Source organism: Anas acuta, chromosome 16 (genome assembly GCF_963932015.1).
Source record: "Anas acuta chromosome 16, bAnaAcu1.1, whole genome shotgun sequence".
NCBI classification, from domain to species: domain Eukaryota; kingdom Metazoa; phylum Chordata; class Aves; order Anseriformes; family Anatidae; genus Anas; species Anas acuta.
The window spans coordinates 12,994,449-13,014,062 of record NC_088994.1 but is presented as its reverse complement, the minus strand read 5'-3'; the positions used below and the strand labels follow the sequence as shown (position 1 = coordinate 13,014,062).

Below are 19,614 nucleotides of genomic sequence, written 5' to 3'. Positions count from 1 at the left end.
AGGCTCTCCTGACATTTATAATCATGTAGAAACGCTAAATTTACATAGCTCTGCCTAATTAGACATGGTTGCAATTATGTTTGTGGGCTTTCTTTTTTTCCTGCCCAAGTATAACTTACCCTGTCAAAACAGGAAACAGGAACTGAATAGAATTCAGCAGGAAATAAAAATATATTCTGCTATTTATTTTTTGCCTTTTTTAATTTTTTTTATTTACTTTTTTAAATTCATGTTTCAAACCCACTTTTTAGATCCCAGGTGAAAATTGGCTATTATGGATCTAAGTCCAGATCACTGCTGCTTTAAATGTGAAAAAGAGCTTTTTTTAGATCAGGAGCATTTCAAGAGCAGGCATTAAAACAGGCCAAATTCTGCAAAAGGTCATACATGCTCTGCGTGTACTCAGTGGGTTGCTCCTGCTCCTGATGAGAGGAGGAAGCAAAGATCCCTGAAATTTTCCCCCAGCCTATGAATTTTTTCTGACTGCCCTGTGGTTTTCAGATTCAGCCCCTCTTCTCCAGCCTGAAAGAGCCTGAGCCTGACATTTCTGAAAGAATTCTGTGTTTGCCTTTCTTGGCCTTCAGAAAGATGGTGAGAAGCAGATAATCCATCAAGATATATTTTCTGTGCAGCAATTGCTGGCATTATTAGGCAGGGACTTGATAAATGATGTGTACATTATAATAACTGAATTTCAATATATTGTCTTTGATGTCTATAATCACAGAGAGCGTTCTTTCACCTTAGCTCAAACATAATTCAAAATAAGAGTATGCACTCAATTCAACATCGAGCTGAACCATTGACATCAAAACTCATCTGTGTCAGCAGACTTCCCCTGCACAGAGCTCACACTGGATTCAAGGTGGATGGAGATGGCCATGCACATGGACAGACACCCTGGATTAGGGCACTACTAGGGCAAACAGCCACAAATTGTATTGACTGCTTAAGGTCTAATTCTCTCTACTCCTAAATACCTTGTTTATCAGAAAACCAGTATGCTATTTGATTCACATCATGTTTCAAGCTCCATGCAAATGATGCCAATAGATTTACAGAGCCCCTGCAAAGCAGGCTTCCTGGTGGCAAAGGTCAGTGGCCTGAAGCACAGCAGCACTAACGAATGCTGTTTTTAATAAAGACTCACGAGGAATAGGAGTATAACTGAGGAATGGTATCGAAAAATCTCCTGTTTACAGCTTAACTGCTTGGAGTGTAGGAGAGGTGGAGAAACAACAGTTCTGCTTGTGCAAATTTGCAAAAGCAAGAAGTAATCAATTAAGAAATCAAATGACCTCCTTTTACTGATCTGAAGAAAAGAGAATCATGCAGTAAACTGATTCATGTGAGCACTCTCAAACTGTTTAATGCACAACACAGGTCAGTAACACACACCAAGTCTAGGGTCAACCCAAAACTTGCTGAAGCCCAGCTGCAGTCTTCCGATGAATTTTACATTCATGCTCCACTGAAACAGAAAGATCTGTCATGCTTCTGAATATCTCCATGAAATAAGGCCAACAGTCTGCTTCTAAAAGGATGTAACCGGTATATTCTCTTTGGGTAGGACATCAGCCTGATGTCTGCTTTCTTATCAAGCTTTCTAATCAAGAGTTGCATCAGTCAAGATAGTTGGATCTGAAAGCTTATGATGACAGCCCAAGGAGTTGAAACAAAATCAATAACCATACAAACACCACTCCCATCCTCTGCTCTGCTATATTTAAGATCAATCAATATGCATAAACGACTAGCGCCAGGCACATCTGCACTAGTCTAGCACATAATCAACTTTGTCTTGTCTCAACTTAATATAATTTTCCACCATATTAGCAGTCTTTATGATATCCTGTCTTTTCAAATAGACATAATTCAGAATCACTACATAGTTCAATTGGATTATTTTAGTTGCACACAGACCTGCACTTGCACACACACAAATCTGCCCTTCGGTCTCTGTTCACTCCACTGCAGTCGGGATTATAGCCACATTTAAAGTGTTCACAAGGAGGTGACATGTGAAGCTCCAGACAGCTTTTCCCAATACCTCTGGCAGAAAAATGTATGTGTGGGTGTATATATGTATACTTAACGGACTGGGAAAAGAAATGAACAAACTTATCAAATGCCATGCTGAAACATCCATTAAAAATTGCACACACTTTTAATGACTTGGGTGAGGGTTGCTGTTGCATAAATTTGTTTAACGTTAATGTCCCTTGTTTGCTGTAAATTTCACACTGTGAAATTACCAGGGCAATTCTAATGGTGCTGAAGCCTACAGCTGCTCTCTATGATAAAGGAGGAAATAATTATGAATTCCTCTGGGAAGCCAAAGAAAGTCAAAGATCTCCCTCAAAACTGCTCCCCAATGAGCTGCTCATCAGCCAGCTCATGAGGTGCAGAACCGCTCTCCAGAGCCGGGGGAAGCAGGGAGCAAGCGGGACGCTCGTGCTGACAATGACTGCACCATCAAGTGACATTTAATCTGAAAGGACTGAACACTGGTGTCTGCAACAGCTTCTGCCAAGAAACGTAGGAACAGTCAAGACAGAGCACGGAAGTGTTTTTACGTTCCAAGTTAGGATGATACTGTGTAATTTTACATCTAATCAGCTAGTGTGAGACATAACCACCAAGCACACAGCTCAAAGAGCTCATGCTTGAAGCGCTGACAGATGCCTGTATCATAAGAGGATGCTGAATTACATGGGCTGTCCCATCTAGAATGGGACAGAATCTTTTATATCTTCTATATCTAATCTTCTATAGAATCTTCTATATCCCTCTGAATCCAAAGCTCATAACTTTTGCCAGAGTTCACAGGAGAAGTGCAAAAAGGGCAAAAATAGTGACTGCAGAAAGTCGTATCACTATGCACGGAAGACAGGGAGCTTCAGCTGAAGCATCCTAAATATGCTTCACCCTTATTTGATTTCTTTCCAAGCCTGCAGTTGTGAGCATTCACATCTTTCATGGGTTCTAAGCTTTCTTCCTTCAACATAAGATACCCTACACTACCAGCACCATTTACATATTAACCGGATTTGATTTTGATCAAGGCTGTTTATGTCCCATCATCACAGTCACTATGCACTGGGATAGTTTTGGTGAGATGATCCTAAACCTGATCAGGCTTTGCTAGTAAGCCCTTTGTGCCAAACTCCTTAATCCCTGCAAATATCTCCTCCTCCTCCTCTTCCTCTTCCCTGTCCTTGTCCTCCCCTGTATCTCCTCACCTGTGGAGCAGCAGAAGGGTGCAGAAGGGATCTTTTCTCCAATCTCCCTTCCTTCACATCACTATGGGATCTCCTGGCTGCAGTGCTCTGCCTGCAGATGAGTGGGGAGCCCTGTACTGGGGGCACAAGTGGAGACCCCAGCCCCAGCACTACACCCTGTCTCCCTGTGCTGCAGTCAGGATCCTCCCTTCGGCTGGCTTTGAATTCAGACCCTATAACAACTGACTCAATAAATGGTCAGAGTGCACTTCTGAAATGATAAAGCAACTCATTCCTGGTAAGGAAAGAGGAGAAACATAAGAAACAAAATCACCTAATGGAACAGACAGGCAGAATTTATTCAGTTGCTCCCTGTGCGTCACTCACAATAACGTGTTGCAGTGCACTTCAGGCTTGTTTCCTGAGAACAAATATAATTCTTATTTATAATGCAACAAAGGATAAAGCAGGTTGCAGGTTTCCTGATTCTGATAAGTGACTCTCTGATTATTTCTTCAATAAAAACCACCATGTCTTTCAGATTATTCTTTCATGTTTTATTCTTGTTTGGAACAGAGAAGTTGCAGACAAGCCTCTCTGCGCCTTCAGTCACTTCATTTATTTTCTCATTTATAAAACCCAGGGACCCACTGGAGAACACTTCAGTGGTACTTAAGAACTTTTGAGCACTGGATTGAACTTTGTGGACTGGACTTGCAGTGGCGTGTAACCAATGCATGGCTATGGAAAGCGTTAGTGGTTATCAGGTAATTGCATCCTGTGAGATGATGATGCACCAGCAGTAGGCGGGTGGTATTATCACCGCGGATCATGACATAGCACTCTCCTTGAATAGCAATAATCTGGCTTGCTGAATACATGGTGAACCAATATGCTGCTGGGAAGCCTGTCAGCAAAACCCCCATACTGTAAATCAGCATGCTCCAGGCATCATCTTGCTGTGCTGAAAGGGGGTGAAAGATGTTAAATGAAATGTAATCACCTGTTTGGACTTTCTACTTACATTCAAATTTCTCTAGCAAAAATGTATCATGTTATTTACTGTGTCTTCTTCTAAGGTATCTGTTACCATACCATTTAGAAACACAAAACACACCAAAACTAGGATTTTCTGTGTCAAAGTGTCCCATTGAAATTCAGACACCTCCTTCTCACAGTCTGTGCAATGCTGCGAAGTAAACAGGGCCTGGACCTCATCAGAAAAAATCCCTCAACAAACTGCGTGTTTATGTAATGGTGCATGTATTTAGGGCCACTCCAGAGAGATACAGCTGGTTAGACTTGAAAATAACTGCCTGCGAAAACACAAACAATAATTTATGGAACTTCAAATGAGTTTTTGCAAGACGTTTTGATGCATTTTCTCTGAATGCTCCCTTGCACATCGAGTTATTAACTATGCCATTTAGCCACCTTATTTCCTATGGACATTGTACGAAAAGCACTGTGCCTGTGCTCCACTCTAAACATGCTCTGGCACAGCATCTGGGGTCAGCACAATAATGCAAAATCCGTTTTTCAAATCTGTCAGCCTTTGAAGATGCTAATACTGCAGGCGATGGTCACTCCGAGTTACATTAATAGGTTCTTATTGTGAACAGTGGAATTAGCTCTCAGAAGAACATCCCTAAATACCTTTTTTGATATGGTGGGATGACAGTAGTGGCAGAGACCATATAGAGAGCTGAAGGGGCCTGAGGATGAAATCTGGTGGAGAATATTATGACAAAGTGTTTTTTTATCAGAAGTCACTAATGGTGACTGCTTCCAAGGAAGGACGTTCAAAATCTCTCTCTTACTTGAAATTTATTTCTATGTTGCAAAATAGTCTCTTTTTTAAGGATTTGAGACATGTTTTTAAAGAATTGATCTTTTAAAATGTCAAACATCATTTCAGAAGACCAATATCAATGTGACATTTTTGCAGCTATTGAAATAATTTTTTTTCTTCCAGCTTTTTTTCTGATTGGTAATTATGATTTTTAAGATTTATTATTTTGCTCTAGTCTGGGGGCTGTGGAACTCTTATGGGGGCATTTCATGCCTAATCAGGACCATTTACATAAATGACTACTGCTGCTTCAATTTGCAATCACATGGCTGTAGCTGAGATACTCTCCAGCTCTCCAGTCTGTGTGCTCACAGAAACTTTGCCATGACAAAAGCAGCTCCAGGTGGGCCATCTACCAAAGATCCATTCAATGTCCTGCAGATTTTCCTGAACTTCAAGCTATTTTACTAGCACTCGTAAGACTAACTCATGGAATGGCAGTTTAGATATGTCTATGTGAGCCACAGCCAGGGCAGTGATTGCTTTGTAAATAGCTGGTATGTTGGAGTCACGCAGTCATTCAGTGCCTCTCCAGCACATGCTGAGGGAAGCTGTCTTCTCTTGTCATCTGTAGGGCAGATTTTGGGATAGTGAGGAGCCCTGGTAACCCTTTCAGATTTTCTCTTTATGCTTCACAGAATCACAGAATTTTCTAGGTTGGAAGAGACCTCCAAGATCATCGAGTCCAACCTCTGACCTAAAACTAACAGTCCCCACTAAACCATATCCCTAAGCTTAAATATGTATTCATTCAAACCACATCTAGCTGCTGATTTACAAGCAAATACTGTTCATTACCTTTTCTGCCAAACATCATGTCTTCTGATATCAAACATCAAGGGGGGAAAAATGCACATAATTTACAAATCTAATAACGCATTTCCCATCACACTCCTCTGCATTGCCATGGCCACAAAAAGATGGAATCAGCCAAGATGAAAGCATTTTCAGGGCTGAAGTTTAATGGCTAAAATAATTGCAGAAACATACACATCTCCAAAACAAACCACTTCCAGAATGAATAATGTGTGGAGTAGCCTCTCATCTACTACTCCACTTCACCTCAGTACAAGCTCCCCTGTGAGCAAAACACATACAATATATTGTAGAATATTTCAGACCCTGCAGATCTCTACAGCTGGGACAGCTCTAAGCTGCTGCAAACACATTGCAGGGTTTGCAGGGAGTTAAACAAAAAAGGATGTATTGCTGCTCTTCTTATCTCTTCAAAATCCACTTTCAGAAGGTGAAGACAATTCTTTCTAAATAAGCATTTTATTTTTAATTTGACACATTTGCTTGGGTGGTACAAAATCCTACCTTTAGAAAATCAAGTATCCACCAGAAAAGTTTTACTGATTCTGCAAGAGTCACTCACAGCTAAATCACAGACTCTGCTTCCCTTCCTCAGGCAACAGAAATCAGCCCAGCCAGAATCTCATAAAATGAGATTCTTCCTTCTAAACTGATACAACTTCCATGTTGGTATGAATGTGAAACTGCAATCTATTTATTTTTCATAGACTTACATAATTAAGACTGTAAAGGCTGACTTATTGAATGCCTGGATAATATGAGTCACCACATTTTATCCAATTAGTTCCCCTTCTAAATTTTAGCCATCCGATTTAAGGTCTCTCAGTATGTGACCTGTTTATTTTAACTGAAAACTACATTTATTTTTCTAGAAAGTCATTCAAAAATAGAAAGCATTTTAAGTGCGAAAAATGAACGGCTTGAATAAAACATAATTGTACTGACATATACTTTACTTAATGAGGATTTCTCACATTAAATCCCCACTGCTTTGTAGAATTGGAATAAAAGAACAACAATGAAAAGGAAAATATTTACCCTAAAGTTTAGGGAAAATAAAGAGAGATTATTATGACAAAAGAACAAAGCGCCTTACTACTCTGCTACTACGAGCTCCTAGATGCTTTAATGTGCAATTCTGGGAAAGATAACACACAGCTCCTTCCTGCCTGCACATGACACCTGGTTGGCCTTATCCAAGAGATCTTCTCTCAGTCTGTGGCCATGGAGAATATCCCAAACATGAAGTTGTGTGTGGTTATTTATAGCCACTCCAGCGATGCTTGGAAGTGTCTAACAAGAGAAATTGTTCTCTTCAAAGAGCTACCTTCTGCCACCTTTTTGGTACTAATTAGTACAGAACTCAAGGAATTAGACAGTATTCACGGTGCAGAATAACGAACTCCCACATTTTTGTCCTTGTTCACACATTTCTCTCTTTTTGGAAGTATTACCTCCCCAGCAACTACATGCTCTGTGATCCTGACACTATTCCAAAGCTCTGATGAGATGCACTATAAAGACAGCAGATATACCAACGTTTTAATTCCAGTTTACAGAGCACATAATAGTCTCTCCTTTGTTTACAATGATAACTTTCCATTCTAAGAATACTTTCAGAATACAAGACTCTTTATCTGTCTTCTGACAGTTACATACCTTTGCATTTACACTGCCTTTTTCACATGCTTTGTTAAGAAAAGTAGCTGCTGCAGACTGAAACATCCTGTAAACTCATTCACGCTCTAGGAAATGTGTCATTGCTAATATTTTAATAAGAAATGTAGCAAAAGATGCTCATAGGAATGGGTTGTATTATCAAAAAAAATACTACTATGTCTACAAAGAAGAAGTTAACAAAGTCTCTCTTTAAAATGCTAATAACAGACAATGGTCTGTGGATAAGTTAATTAGCGGAGCCAGCTTGTGTTTAATTATTTCACTTGACCTGGTGCAGATTTAGACAATAATCCCTTTAGAGAGGGGAAGGGGCTGTTGGAAAGTATGTGATGTATCAGAGAAAAAACTTCAAATCTGCCTGAGCTGAGCGGGTAGTCTTCTATCTAAAATTGGAATGATACACTATTCTCTACTGTAAGACAAGCTCAAATGGAAAAAGAAATGCAGGTCTGAACTAGAGAGATTATGCTAAGGACCTGGTGAGCTTTCCACTCCGATACTTAAATTTTTTTTCTCTCCCCATTCAGCTGGGATTTTACTACTGAATAATGTATAAACCAACTCACTGTAGTCAGAGGTGGGATTTTACGAGCAACTTGAAACAAGTGCAACCAGACTGAACCAGAACTCTCTGAACATACTAAAATGTGTGTGAAGAAAGAAAAGGGTCTATAGACTATTAGTATATATGGAATGTTCTTACAGGAGAGGCTCTGAAGATTTCCACATTTTTTTAAAAAAAAAAAACTGATTAGGTTGGGTATCAGTCCTATTCTTGCTCAGACTCTATAATCGGATCCAATTAAACTCAAAGGTTTGTTTTATCTGAGTAGGTCAACCCCAAATCAAGTAGCTTTTCAATTTGGTAATAGCTCTTCAGTAGCTTGCCCAAATATGAAAAAGAAGTCATTACAGTTTAAAATGTGAAACGGTTACAATCTCCTCCAGAAGCTATAGCATCTTAATGCCAGCAATACTTAAAGAAAGCCAAGTGTATAAAAGAAAGTACAAGCCAAATGAAAAAAAAAAAAAAGAAAAAAAATACCCACATATTGGGGAGCTGCTCTGGCAGGCAGTAAATAGCTTCATACACAATGTGTGAGTGGAAAGAAACTCTTCATTTTAGCCAAAGGGTAGGACTCATTCGTGGTGGAATCAGCTCCACAGGAGATGAAACTGGTTGTACGTTTACTTTTATACTCTGGTTGTTTCTGTTTTGTGGCTAGAACATCCTCCTGCATGCATCGCTGGACAGGACACAGTGCACAGGGACTTGAGATGAAAAACTTCACAGAACAACTAGACTGATAAAAGTAACACCGTTGCTCTGTTTGATCCTCTTTATTAAAAACGTAATGTGATGGGGAACAAAATACCCTAGGACAGGAGCAAGGCCAGACAAATGCAGGCCACGTGTGGCATATCACCTTGCTAGATACTAACTGTAGAAAAAAGAGCTATGGTGCCAAAGTGGGATCCCCGTCAGCTCTTCTGACAGCCACATTTCACTGGAGCATGGGGACTGTCAGCCTAAGGCATAAAACTCCTCATCATGAAAAATGAAGCCTCCTCAGCTACCAGTCTGCATACATGAAGCCAGCCTCTGAAGCTGATCTGCATGGCAAAAAAATCACGGTTCCCTCTTCATCCCTCACAAACAACTCAGCCACAGGACACCCCAGTCATGAATTAGGCACCTAAACAATGACAACAGCAAAGCAAAGAATTGCTGAAGATGAATTCAAAATCACTGTTAACAAAAACATTAGAGCAGAGAGAGTTTGTAAGACTGCTGTCCTGGTGAAACGTTGACCATGATTTTCTGAGTCCCAAAGACTTTGTGTTGCATAGATAAAATAACAGGAAGAGTGGGATAAGGTTTCATGGAAACTATCAGACCAAGCAGCTCTCTTAAACAAACAGGCATTGTTCAGCCGTGTTTTTGCAGGGCACACAAAGTGCCCCTTCCCCAAAAGCAGAGACATCAAGGATTAAAAGACACACATCTATCAGAGGCTAGCAATACAGGCTGCCATAAAGCATGCTCTGCCTGTCCAGGCAATATGATTAAATATGTGTTCTCTGTCTTAATTCATTAGTGTTTATCTTTGTCAGTGTTATTAACTTCCTAAAGCCCCCAACGACAACAGGGCCATTAGTGTTTAAGCACAGAGAGGATAATGAGTGCATGTGTGCAGATGAAACAAGAGTTAGGCTAAGCTGCACATTTGCTTACAAAAACCCCCTCTTGAACTCTGACAACAGATCATCACCATTTGTACAACCAGATAGTCTCCAGCCGATTACATGTGTCCTGATCATCTTGAACTTCTTCCTTTTTTTTTTTTCTTTTAAGATAAATTCTGTGAAAAGTTTCTCCTATCGTCTCCAAAAACTACTTTCTTTTTTGTATGTGTGAGAAACACATACTCACACTACTGTCTTCCAGGCCCACAGCTCAGAGCCCCATCTCTATCAGCCTTACCACTCTACCTATCAGTTTTTTTTTATCAAGGAAAACCAATCAAACATAACTTTCCATACACACAAGCTCTGAAAACTGATTGACAGTGTTGTATTCAGAGAGCTGCAGCATAAGACAGAAAGGTACAGGTGATGCTGGAAACAACTACCAGAGAGACAAACCACCACTGCTCTTTGGGAAATGCAAATGGGGAGAAATATTCTTTCCAGGTATAGTACCAAGGTTTCAGAACCACTGACATAATTCCATTCTAATTTAAAACAAAAGGCATTGTTCCTTTGATGAGGCTTTGCTCACATCTCTCCCGTACTGCAATGACAGCTACTGAGGAATCCACTAAGCGATGCCGGGCCAACAGCGCATGGAGCAGACCCGAGCCCTCCCCATCTGCTAACTTCTGGTAGCTCAAATTACTACAAGTGGCCCTCCACTGGGTGCATGATGCATTTCCAAAGGCACTAAATGGGGTTAATAAAATGAACCTTCTTCACTGATGAGTGGGAGTGCTCCTCACCATAATTTGCTGAAAAAGGTCATTCTTGCCTGTAATGAGAAAATGAAATGCATGCTGGAATGATGGAGCAAGCTCAAATCAGTCCTACATACGATGTAGAAACATAAACCAGAATCAAGCATAAATCTACTGGCTAAATTCAGCTTATGGCTAATCAGCTCTTCCTTTGACAGGATATGCTGCTGTGGAAATGGGATAATTTTATAACTGAATAATTTAACCAGTTTTATCTTTAAGTAACGATTTCAGACATATTAATATATAAAGCCTTAGTATTTACATTTTTGTTACATGGACCTGAGAAATTACAACGTATCAGGAATAACAGCATTTGGTGATAAGTGACATCTATTGAGTAGCTTTCATTCCCCAGAAAGACTTTGTGTTTCACAAATCCCCAGGATGGAATGTGCCAGGGAGGGCAGAGCCTGCTGTGTGGCAGGTGGGGAAGAAATGTGTCTCAATAGCAAAGCAGGCAAAAAGGAACAAGAAAGGGCACATAAAGGTCTCTGACCAGCTGTACTGAATATTATATTTTACCTGCTTACCCCTGTTAAGACTCTGGTAATATATGTCTGTCTACAAGATACATTCAAGAAAGACTTCCAACCATTATTTGAATACTGCAAGAAGTGGAGAAGCCACCTACCCTTGGAAGTAACAGTCCTTCATCATCTCAGTCACAGGAAAATACTTTGGGAGCCCTCAAGTCTAGAAGCTAAATATGGAGATTTGTGGTCCAAATTCACAGAAATGGATATGCCTTACAGGTAAAATAATTGCTAGTCTCTCACTCTCGTTCTCCTCCTGTGAGCTCAGCTGCAGATGCATTTTTCTGCATATGTTTTAATGCAGTGATAGAAGAAATTCATCTTTAAAAGGACGATACTTGTCTTCAGCAAAATCAAACAACCTTGTTTTAGTTCTTCTCTGGGAAAAATAATAGAGAGAACATGAAAACCAGAATCCTACTAAATTTACAGAACTCCTGCAATAGATACAAATAGCAAATGCTGTGCACACTAGATTGTGCCTGTCAGAAGGTGATATCCTCTTACCAGCTCTGCATTAGTCCTCACTGCTCCTTGGAGATGGCTAATTTGAGCACGGAAAATGAGAAACAGAAATTCTGACGATGCAGCCAGGCCATCTAGATGTCACTTTCCCTCACTCTTTGTATTTTGTCAGTACACATACACGACTGATAATCTGCTCAGATTCACCATGTCTCACCTGCATGATGCAGAGAGCCTTCAGGCTTGTGCTGCAGCAGATGTTCCTCCAGCCCCACTCTGGGGAGGAGGTGCAGCTTTGCAGAACATCGCATTGACGTGCAGTGAAGTGGAATAATTAACACAGATGACCATGATTTAGAACAGAATAAATTCCTTTTGTTGTATTCCAGGGGTGGAAAAGGGATTGAAAGATGCAGCACCGTCCTGTCACAGGAAAACTTCCTGGTGTTGCAAGCAAGGCTCAGTCTGTGTTCTCTGTCTGCTACAGTTAGGGTATCCGCTGGATGGCAAAATCCAGATCAAACCCAGATTGGCTGGCAAAAACCAAACCTAGATTGGCTGGCAAACCCAAATAAAAAACACCATATGGGATATTCCACAAAGGACAAATTGTAGCAGTCACAGTGGCTAAACTGATTCCCAGCAGCAGCATTGTACCTTATTTAATCCTAGTCAACATCAGAAATCAAGTTAACGAGGAGATTTTGAAAAGATCTTGCAATGGCCTGGAGATACAGATACCCCAAATGGTTACTGCAGGTTGTAGACACCAATCACAGCTTAGTTTTGGAGGAGCAGAGCACCACTTTTTTGTTGTCTTTAACCTAACACTTAAAAATTCTGCTCTACAAGAAATGTCTAGTTGCACCAAAACCATAGCACTGGAAAAGAAATCAACTGTCTCTACCAGTAAGAACTTCTCTTCCCTGCAAAAATCCTGCCACTTCGTTCAGAAATCAAATAAGGCACTAACTCAGTTGCTGGCAAACTCTCCCTTTTATCTTTCACTCGCTTCAGGAAGGCTAGCAACATCACATTTTTGGAAAGCCAAGTGTAGTAATCATAGAATCGGATTGCATGCATTTTTAAAAACATTTGCAGCAGCAGAGCGCCAATCACCTTTAAAAGAAATACAAACATTCAGAAATTCTGAGGAAGCAACTTAGAGCTCCCGACTGTCTTCATTCGTTTAACACCAGATGAACGTGCTGGGAAGGGTCCCCGTTAAAAGAAGACCTCAGAAAGTTAGCAACATTACACTACAAGCTCCACGGAGCCAAAATACTTATTATCTCATATAAGGCTGGATGACATTTGAGATATCTCAACGTTTATTGGCCTGCCAGCAGAATGTGGAATCAACCAGCTCCTTTTCTCTCCGATCTTTTTTTCCCTTTTCCCCTGCTTGCTCAAAGTCTGTGTTCATCAAATATTTAGTGGAAGCTCTTCAGAGGATGATATTGCCTATACTATAGCCCCAGTGTGGGTTTACTGTGAGACAGATATTCTGCCACCAGAGAAATCAGAAGAGCTGATCTAGTTGAGTGACTGCACTGGGAGCTCACTGGTGGCTGTCAGACCCAGCTTCTGGGCTCCATCCCTGCCCATGACCCCAGCAGAGCAGCGGTGGACAAAATAAGTGAATGTGCATAGCAGATCTGGTCCCTTTGCAATGCTTATAAGGAGAAATGTTCCTTTTCAGAATGGAAAACAGAAATATCAGTGTTCTGCCTGTTTCCAAGCCCCAGCTGGGGACAGCTGACCCTTTTTTACCCCTTGTTATTTTCTTCTCAGTAGAAAAGAGCAAGGACATCTTGAATTCAGATAAACTGCTAAATTAAGCTATCACTTGGTTAGCAATTCCAGGTAACCCATTTCTGCAGCAGCCTGCCATAAACTGAATTAAATAGCACGGTTCCCCCCGCCCTGCCCTGAACTTTGTTACAACCTGCCCATTTTCCATGTTCGTAGCCTTCCCTATTAATCCATAAATTTGTGTTCCAACCACTATTTGATCTTTCCCTCCTAGCTTTACTAAACCAGCTACATTTTCTTGACATTTTCCTGTATTAGAGCAAGTATCTACTTTTAACCTTCTCATCTCAGCCTGGCCGTTTGAATGTACCTTTGAACCTCTGTCACATTCTAAATCCCTATGATTTTCCCTATTAGTTCAAGGGGTAGACATTTCTTTGTTCCACCTTTGGCATTTTTCACCCTTAGGCATCCAGGAGCTTAAATCAGACTGTTGCCAAACTATCCTCCTTTAATAATTTTTATGAAGTGCAGTCCAATTATCTTTATCTTCCTTGGGGATCCATTCAATTAAGCACAGTCGTAATGAGTGAATGGACACAGAGCATTGTAACCATATTTACATCCAGATTAATGGGAACCAGGTAAGATAACTTTAAAGCCATCAATATTTTAATACCTTGGCTTTTCATTTTGCTATCTTCTATGTCAGACACATTTAGAGAGACCAGCACAATTTTAGAGGCTGAGTTTTTAATTTCCTCCTTGGTTTGTGGAAATGAGGGTTTAGAAACAGCAGTAAACTACATGAATTTGTCTTTAAATAGGTTTCTTGCAGGTTAACTGAAACACTTCTTGTGATAAAAAGCAACCTGGAAAGCTTAGTCCAGCTTCTTGGACATTTCTTGAATTGAACATAATGGAAGAAAACAGTAAATAACCGATTGGTTAAGTGGAGATGCTGAGATGACTGCTAAGCGTTGCTTAGAGAGCACACGAGATGCTGAGCTTGAAATACCAGTTTTGAAGTGACTTTTCTCCCTGCTGAAAGACAAATGTTGGATCTGCACGACGGACCTATCCCTCAGATACAGAATAGCTTTGACAGTTACTTTCACACCTTCTTTAAGGCACCTTTGCATCAAGGTGCCTTAGTCTCAATTTGATCCTTCAAAAAGGTCCTGCCAACCTCGTTCTGTTTCAACACAGCTTAACATAACAGTGTCATAGGCACTGATAAATGTGTCAATAAGCATTTGGAGAAATATCTGGTATCCAGGGAATTTATACTGGTTGTAGTAGCTTCAGCTGAATAGGTCAGATTTGTTAACATTTTAATTTACACAAATCTGCATTCCAAATACTGCTCTTAGGCTCCTTTTCCTAACAACGAGAAAATGTCAGCAGCAAAACCAAATTTACTCCTCTAATAGCTTTCTCAAGATTTGAGGAAAAACAAACAAAAACAAAAAAACAATCTGTGATAAAGCCATGTAGTGCTTAAACACATTTTTTCAATTTAGCCCTAATATAATTTTATGTTAATAAAACAGAAACTTTTTGCCAATTCCAGATGTAATCCTGAAAGACAGCGGAGAGCACTGGGAACGAGCATGTCCCATAGCTGCAGGGCAGCCCCAGGTCTGTGCCCAGGGCTGCTTGTTCTGCCTTGTTCTGAGTGTCCCTCGCCCATCCTGTGGGATGCTCAGTGCTGCATTTCCACACACAGACTGCCAACTTACCGTCACTTCCCAGACCCGGTGCAACAGTGGGCCTAACACGAAGCATATGGTTCCCCTGAAGTTTTTATTATACTTCAAGCGCAATGAGATAAATCTGAAAAAATATCACCATTCTGCTTTACCCTTTTCCCCTATTTATCGCCTGCCTCTTTTTTTTCAGCTGATTTGCTGAGATTAAAACCTCTCGCCCAACTCGCTATAGCAATCCATGTCTCTGAAATTAATATAAACCTATGACCTTTCTCTATCTGTAAAGCCCTACATTGCAGTGCTGGCCCCCACTGATGTCAGGGGGGCAATAAAAGTTCTGTCATTTCCTTAAAGCCAGCATTTTCCTGCCAGAATTCAGATCCCTCCTCCAAGTCCTCTGCTGCCGTCCCCTGAGCGCAGCCAGAAATCTCTCCCGCAGCCTCCATGCAGTCCTGGAGCAGAAAAGCAGCCCCACGTATGCAAAGAAACGGGCACAAGACTTTGAATTTTTTATGTTGATGTAAGTGAAGTTTGTGAAGATTGTGTGATGAATGTTGATGAATGCGTATTTTCATGATATTAATGATGTGCACAGCAACGCACATTGGCTATTGCTTGTCAGAGCATTGCAGCAGGGCTGACGGTGCCACTGGGGCTGAACTGTAAAGGAAAAAAATTCTTATGTGCTTGGGGACACAGATTTCATTCCTTCAAGGCTGATATCCCCATTGGTCACAGGGGAGGGAAGAAGAGAACAGAAGAACAAAACCAATTTCTGGTGCCTTCTCTTAGAAATGCACACTTGATGCTCTCAGAAATGGATTTTGCAAGACTTCTTGTCTCTGTGGACTGCCTCAACTCAAATATCTTGACTTATGGCTAAAAGTAAGTCCTTACTTTTGTATATGTTGCATAGCCATACTATTGGTGGCTATCCATTCAGTGAACAAATGACCTTTCCTATCACTTACAATCTGATCTCCTAACGGCAGTGGACAGGTGACATTCCATGAATGACACAGTCCAACGGGGGAAAAAAAAAAGTAGAATTTAAGTTTCCCCTCTCACTTCACAACCACAGACTGCTGTCCCCTCCTTCTACTCCAACCCACCCTCGAGTTTTTTTAACGTGTGAGGTATAAATGCTTTCTCCTTGAGTTATACTCACAACCAGAGAAGGCAGAGCTCTAAGAATCATACTACGTAGCTTACACCACCAGACCATATTTTGGTCCTTTGTAATGGTATTTTTTCTGTATTTAGAAGAGCTGTAACTTGTAAAATGCCAGGAAAAAAGGCTATTAGAAACAGGACTGTACACAAAACCAAAATCACATGGTTGATAACATACATCAGAAGACATTTATCTAGTTTGGAAACAATACAAGGATGCCGTCATGAAACACACTACATGTGTGGAATATAGGCTGTGTAACTGCTTCCAAATAACATACAGAGAGGTCTAAAAAGGCCTATAGTCATAAACCTTTTTATCTGTCCCATGACAGAAGGGGGAGAAATGCCAACTTATTCATCCCCTTTTCCTTCTGGAGTATTTTCTGTCTTTGAGTTGTGCACATTTACACAAGGCATATACAAGCATCTCGAGTCTGAAGACTCTCCCAGGGTTTCATTGACCACTATGAATTAAGACAACAGTATCACACCGAAGCCACAATGCCCCATGGTCACTGCAGGAGCAAAGACCATGATCTCCACACTGCAACGCAAACTTTTGGAAGGTTTGGATTGGAGAGAGGATTTGGGCTTTGCAGGTCAGTAACCCTCAACAACTGGAAACGTGGTGTGATGGTTTTCAAACTCACCTCTCTGTCAAGGCCAGCAGCCACGGTGACGATGTCTCCTGTCTCGCTGTTAATGGTAAACATGTTTTGTGATGGGCTCTGTGGGGTCTGAGTCACAATTCGGTATCTCACCATCCCGTTCGCTGTAGTACTGTCATCAGCATCATTTGCAGTCACCGTCATCACATAGGTACCTTGGACCAAGAGAAGACAAAATATCAGGACTATCACATGGCACAGCAGATTTCAGTCTTGTTGACTCAGGGTTGTGCATTTTACTCAGAAATGCACAGAGTAGATACCTCATTTCAATCTAGACATTGCGAGGATTATGAAAATAGTAACAGTGCCGAGACTAGATGATCAGTAAGGATACTGATTACATGTCACCGATATATGGAGAGAAGTTATATGGGGATATCTATGATTAACTACTAATTCTTTCAGTGATTGTAAGTCTAAGGGCAGCATTTTTTTGTCCTGTAATTTCATATAAATTCTCCCAGGACATTTTTTTTCCCATTTGCCAATCACTTCATTCACATATATTCAAAAGTATTTCCATAGTTTAATGGAAGAAAGCCTGTCAGAGTTCTCAACAGCTTCAGAAGGATGCCACCAACATGCCCAGGACCCCATCACGATGCCCAGTGCAGCAACCTTCTGCTTCTTCCCGTCTTTGGAGAAACGTCCACCTTTCCAGCTCCTTCCAGAGAAAAAACAACATTTCTGCAGAGCAAATGGAACAGCTGCTGCCCAGCAGGACAGAAAATCAATGATTTGGTATGTGTGGCCAGTGATGTATTGAATCATTGGTTTGTTTCTTGCTAATCATCAGTGTCTTCATTTGCCTTGCAAAAAAAAAAGAAATCCCTACTTTCTAGATACTGTTGGGAGCGCACTGATGCACTGACAGGCTCATTATCACTGGAGTTTGGCAGCAGGGTGTTCTGCTAAAGTGGGAAATTATCATTATGAGGGTAAAAGATGTTACTTGATTGGATGGACTCCTGCAGATGCATGGTCCTGTGACCCCCCTGAGCTCATAGGGCCCAGCTTTACGCTCGTTATACTGGTAGGAGAGAAAGACTGAAAGGGCAGACACATATTGCTTGCAAAAAGCAATCTGCAACAGTGTATGAATCTAATGATATGAGACCTGAAAAGGAGGAGTGGGAGGCAAAGAGACAGTGAAACCAGACATAACCTTGCTTAACAACCATCAGAACTCAACAGCATCAATGGAAAGTACCGCTTGTACACTGCTCATTTGGGAACTCTGAACACAATGAACCAACTTATGAGCGTGCCAAGCTGGAGGAGATGCAAAGCGGTCCCAACAAGAACCTGGGCTCAAGACATGGCCATGTGTTGTTTTGCAAAAAAAAGAGCTGAGCTCGTTCTGCCCACTTGGTTAGATGTGAGCTGCTGGCAAACTTGAGGCCATGTGGCTACATCAGCATTGCATCATGTCTGACCTAATACACCCAGATTCCCAGATTGATCACAAAGTTAACCAGCTTCCAGTTCAGAGAAGGCATGGAGAACCAGAGGGCTTGTATCTGTTTGCAGGAGAATTAAAGAGCTACCCCTTGCTCTAAATGGGCAGCTCTATCAACAGCCGCAGCATGCCCAAAACTGCAGCCTACTCAACTGCCCTGAAGACAGCATGTAGGCAATGCCCCCAAATGCCCCCAGTATCTTCCCCAACTTTGGAAAAAACAAAAACAAAAACAAAAACCCAACAAACACATTTTTCTGTATTAGTGGCTTCCTAAGTTCATATTTTTGCAATGTGGAAAATGCTTTCCTGAACTCCTTCCATCTGGCTCTCTCAGGCTCTTTTTGTTCTCTGCGGTGATAACATATCCCTGTGAGTTTTCTTAGTTCAATAGGAATTATAGATTAAAAAATAAATGAATGTGTAAGGCAAATTCTTAATGATGAATACATTCCTATCATTCTGTGCTAATCCTGATTCACATTTGTGAAATGAAAACAAACTATTCAACAACTAACATTTTTCCAATCAATAAACGTCAGGAGGAGGAAGGAACACTGCACTGAAACAAGGTTGCACAGGCAATGGATTTTATCCTTTCTCTTCAGGCATTTTTTTTCTCCTTTGCAAAACCAGTTATCATGAGACAACTGATACAAATAAAGAAGCCATTCCTTAGATAGGTACAGGGGAAACGTACAGGAGAAATTTAAATAGGAAATATGCTGAATGAGGAGATGTTTGATTTGAAATCTATGTTATCTTAATGCATTCTATACTGAAAATATCTCTGAACAGAATGTCAAAACCTGGGGCTAATGAAAACAGAAGTGGAAGAGGAAAACAGAATCTATTTTAGGACACGTGCAATCTTAGGACTTACTCCAAATAACAGGTGGTATTTTGTGATTCATTTTAAGTGCAAGAAAAAGCTCAGAAAGAAAAGTTACTGGGGCTCCTGCAGTCCTGGTCCCTCCTCGTTCAGGGTCTCTCAGACTGCACCATAGGAGATGGGGGGTTCCCACCCTGGCAAGAGGCTACAGCTGTGGTGGGCATGGGGGTGACCTGACAGTAGTTCTGTTGTGGATGGGAGGACACATATACAGCAGATGTCTTTCGCTCACTCCCTCACCTTCTTTCTTTTCTGCAATGTTGTATTTTGACCACTGGACTGAGCTCATCTGCTCTAAAAGAAACAACTATTTTGGCAGCATTTGACCTACGTCTCCACAAGGGAGATGGGAGTGGACAAATGTC

General features: G+C 41.0%; 1 protein-coding gene across 4 annotated transcripts in view; it reads right to left on the bottom strand.

Moving 5' to 3' along the window:
- Positions 1-19,614, bottom strand: part of CDH4 (cadherin 4) — a 668,170-nt gene that overhangs the window by 63,653 nt on the left and 584,903 nt on the right. For all 4 annotated transcript variants that reach the window (XM_068700721.1, XM_068700722.1, XM_068700719.1 and 1 more), the window contains one exon: positions 16,878-17,050. In XM_068700721.1, the coding sequence (XP_068556822.1) occupies positions 16,878-17,050 (173 nt within the window). The remainder of the gene's footprint in view (positions 1-16,877; positions 17,051-19,614) is intronic.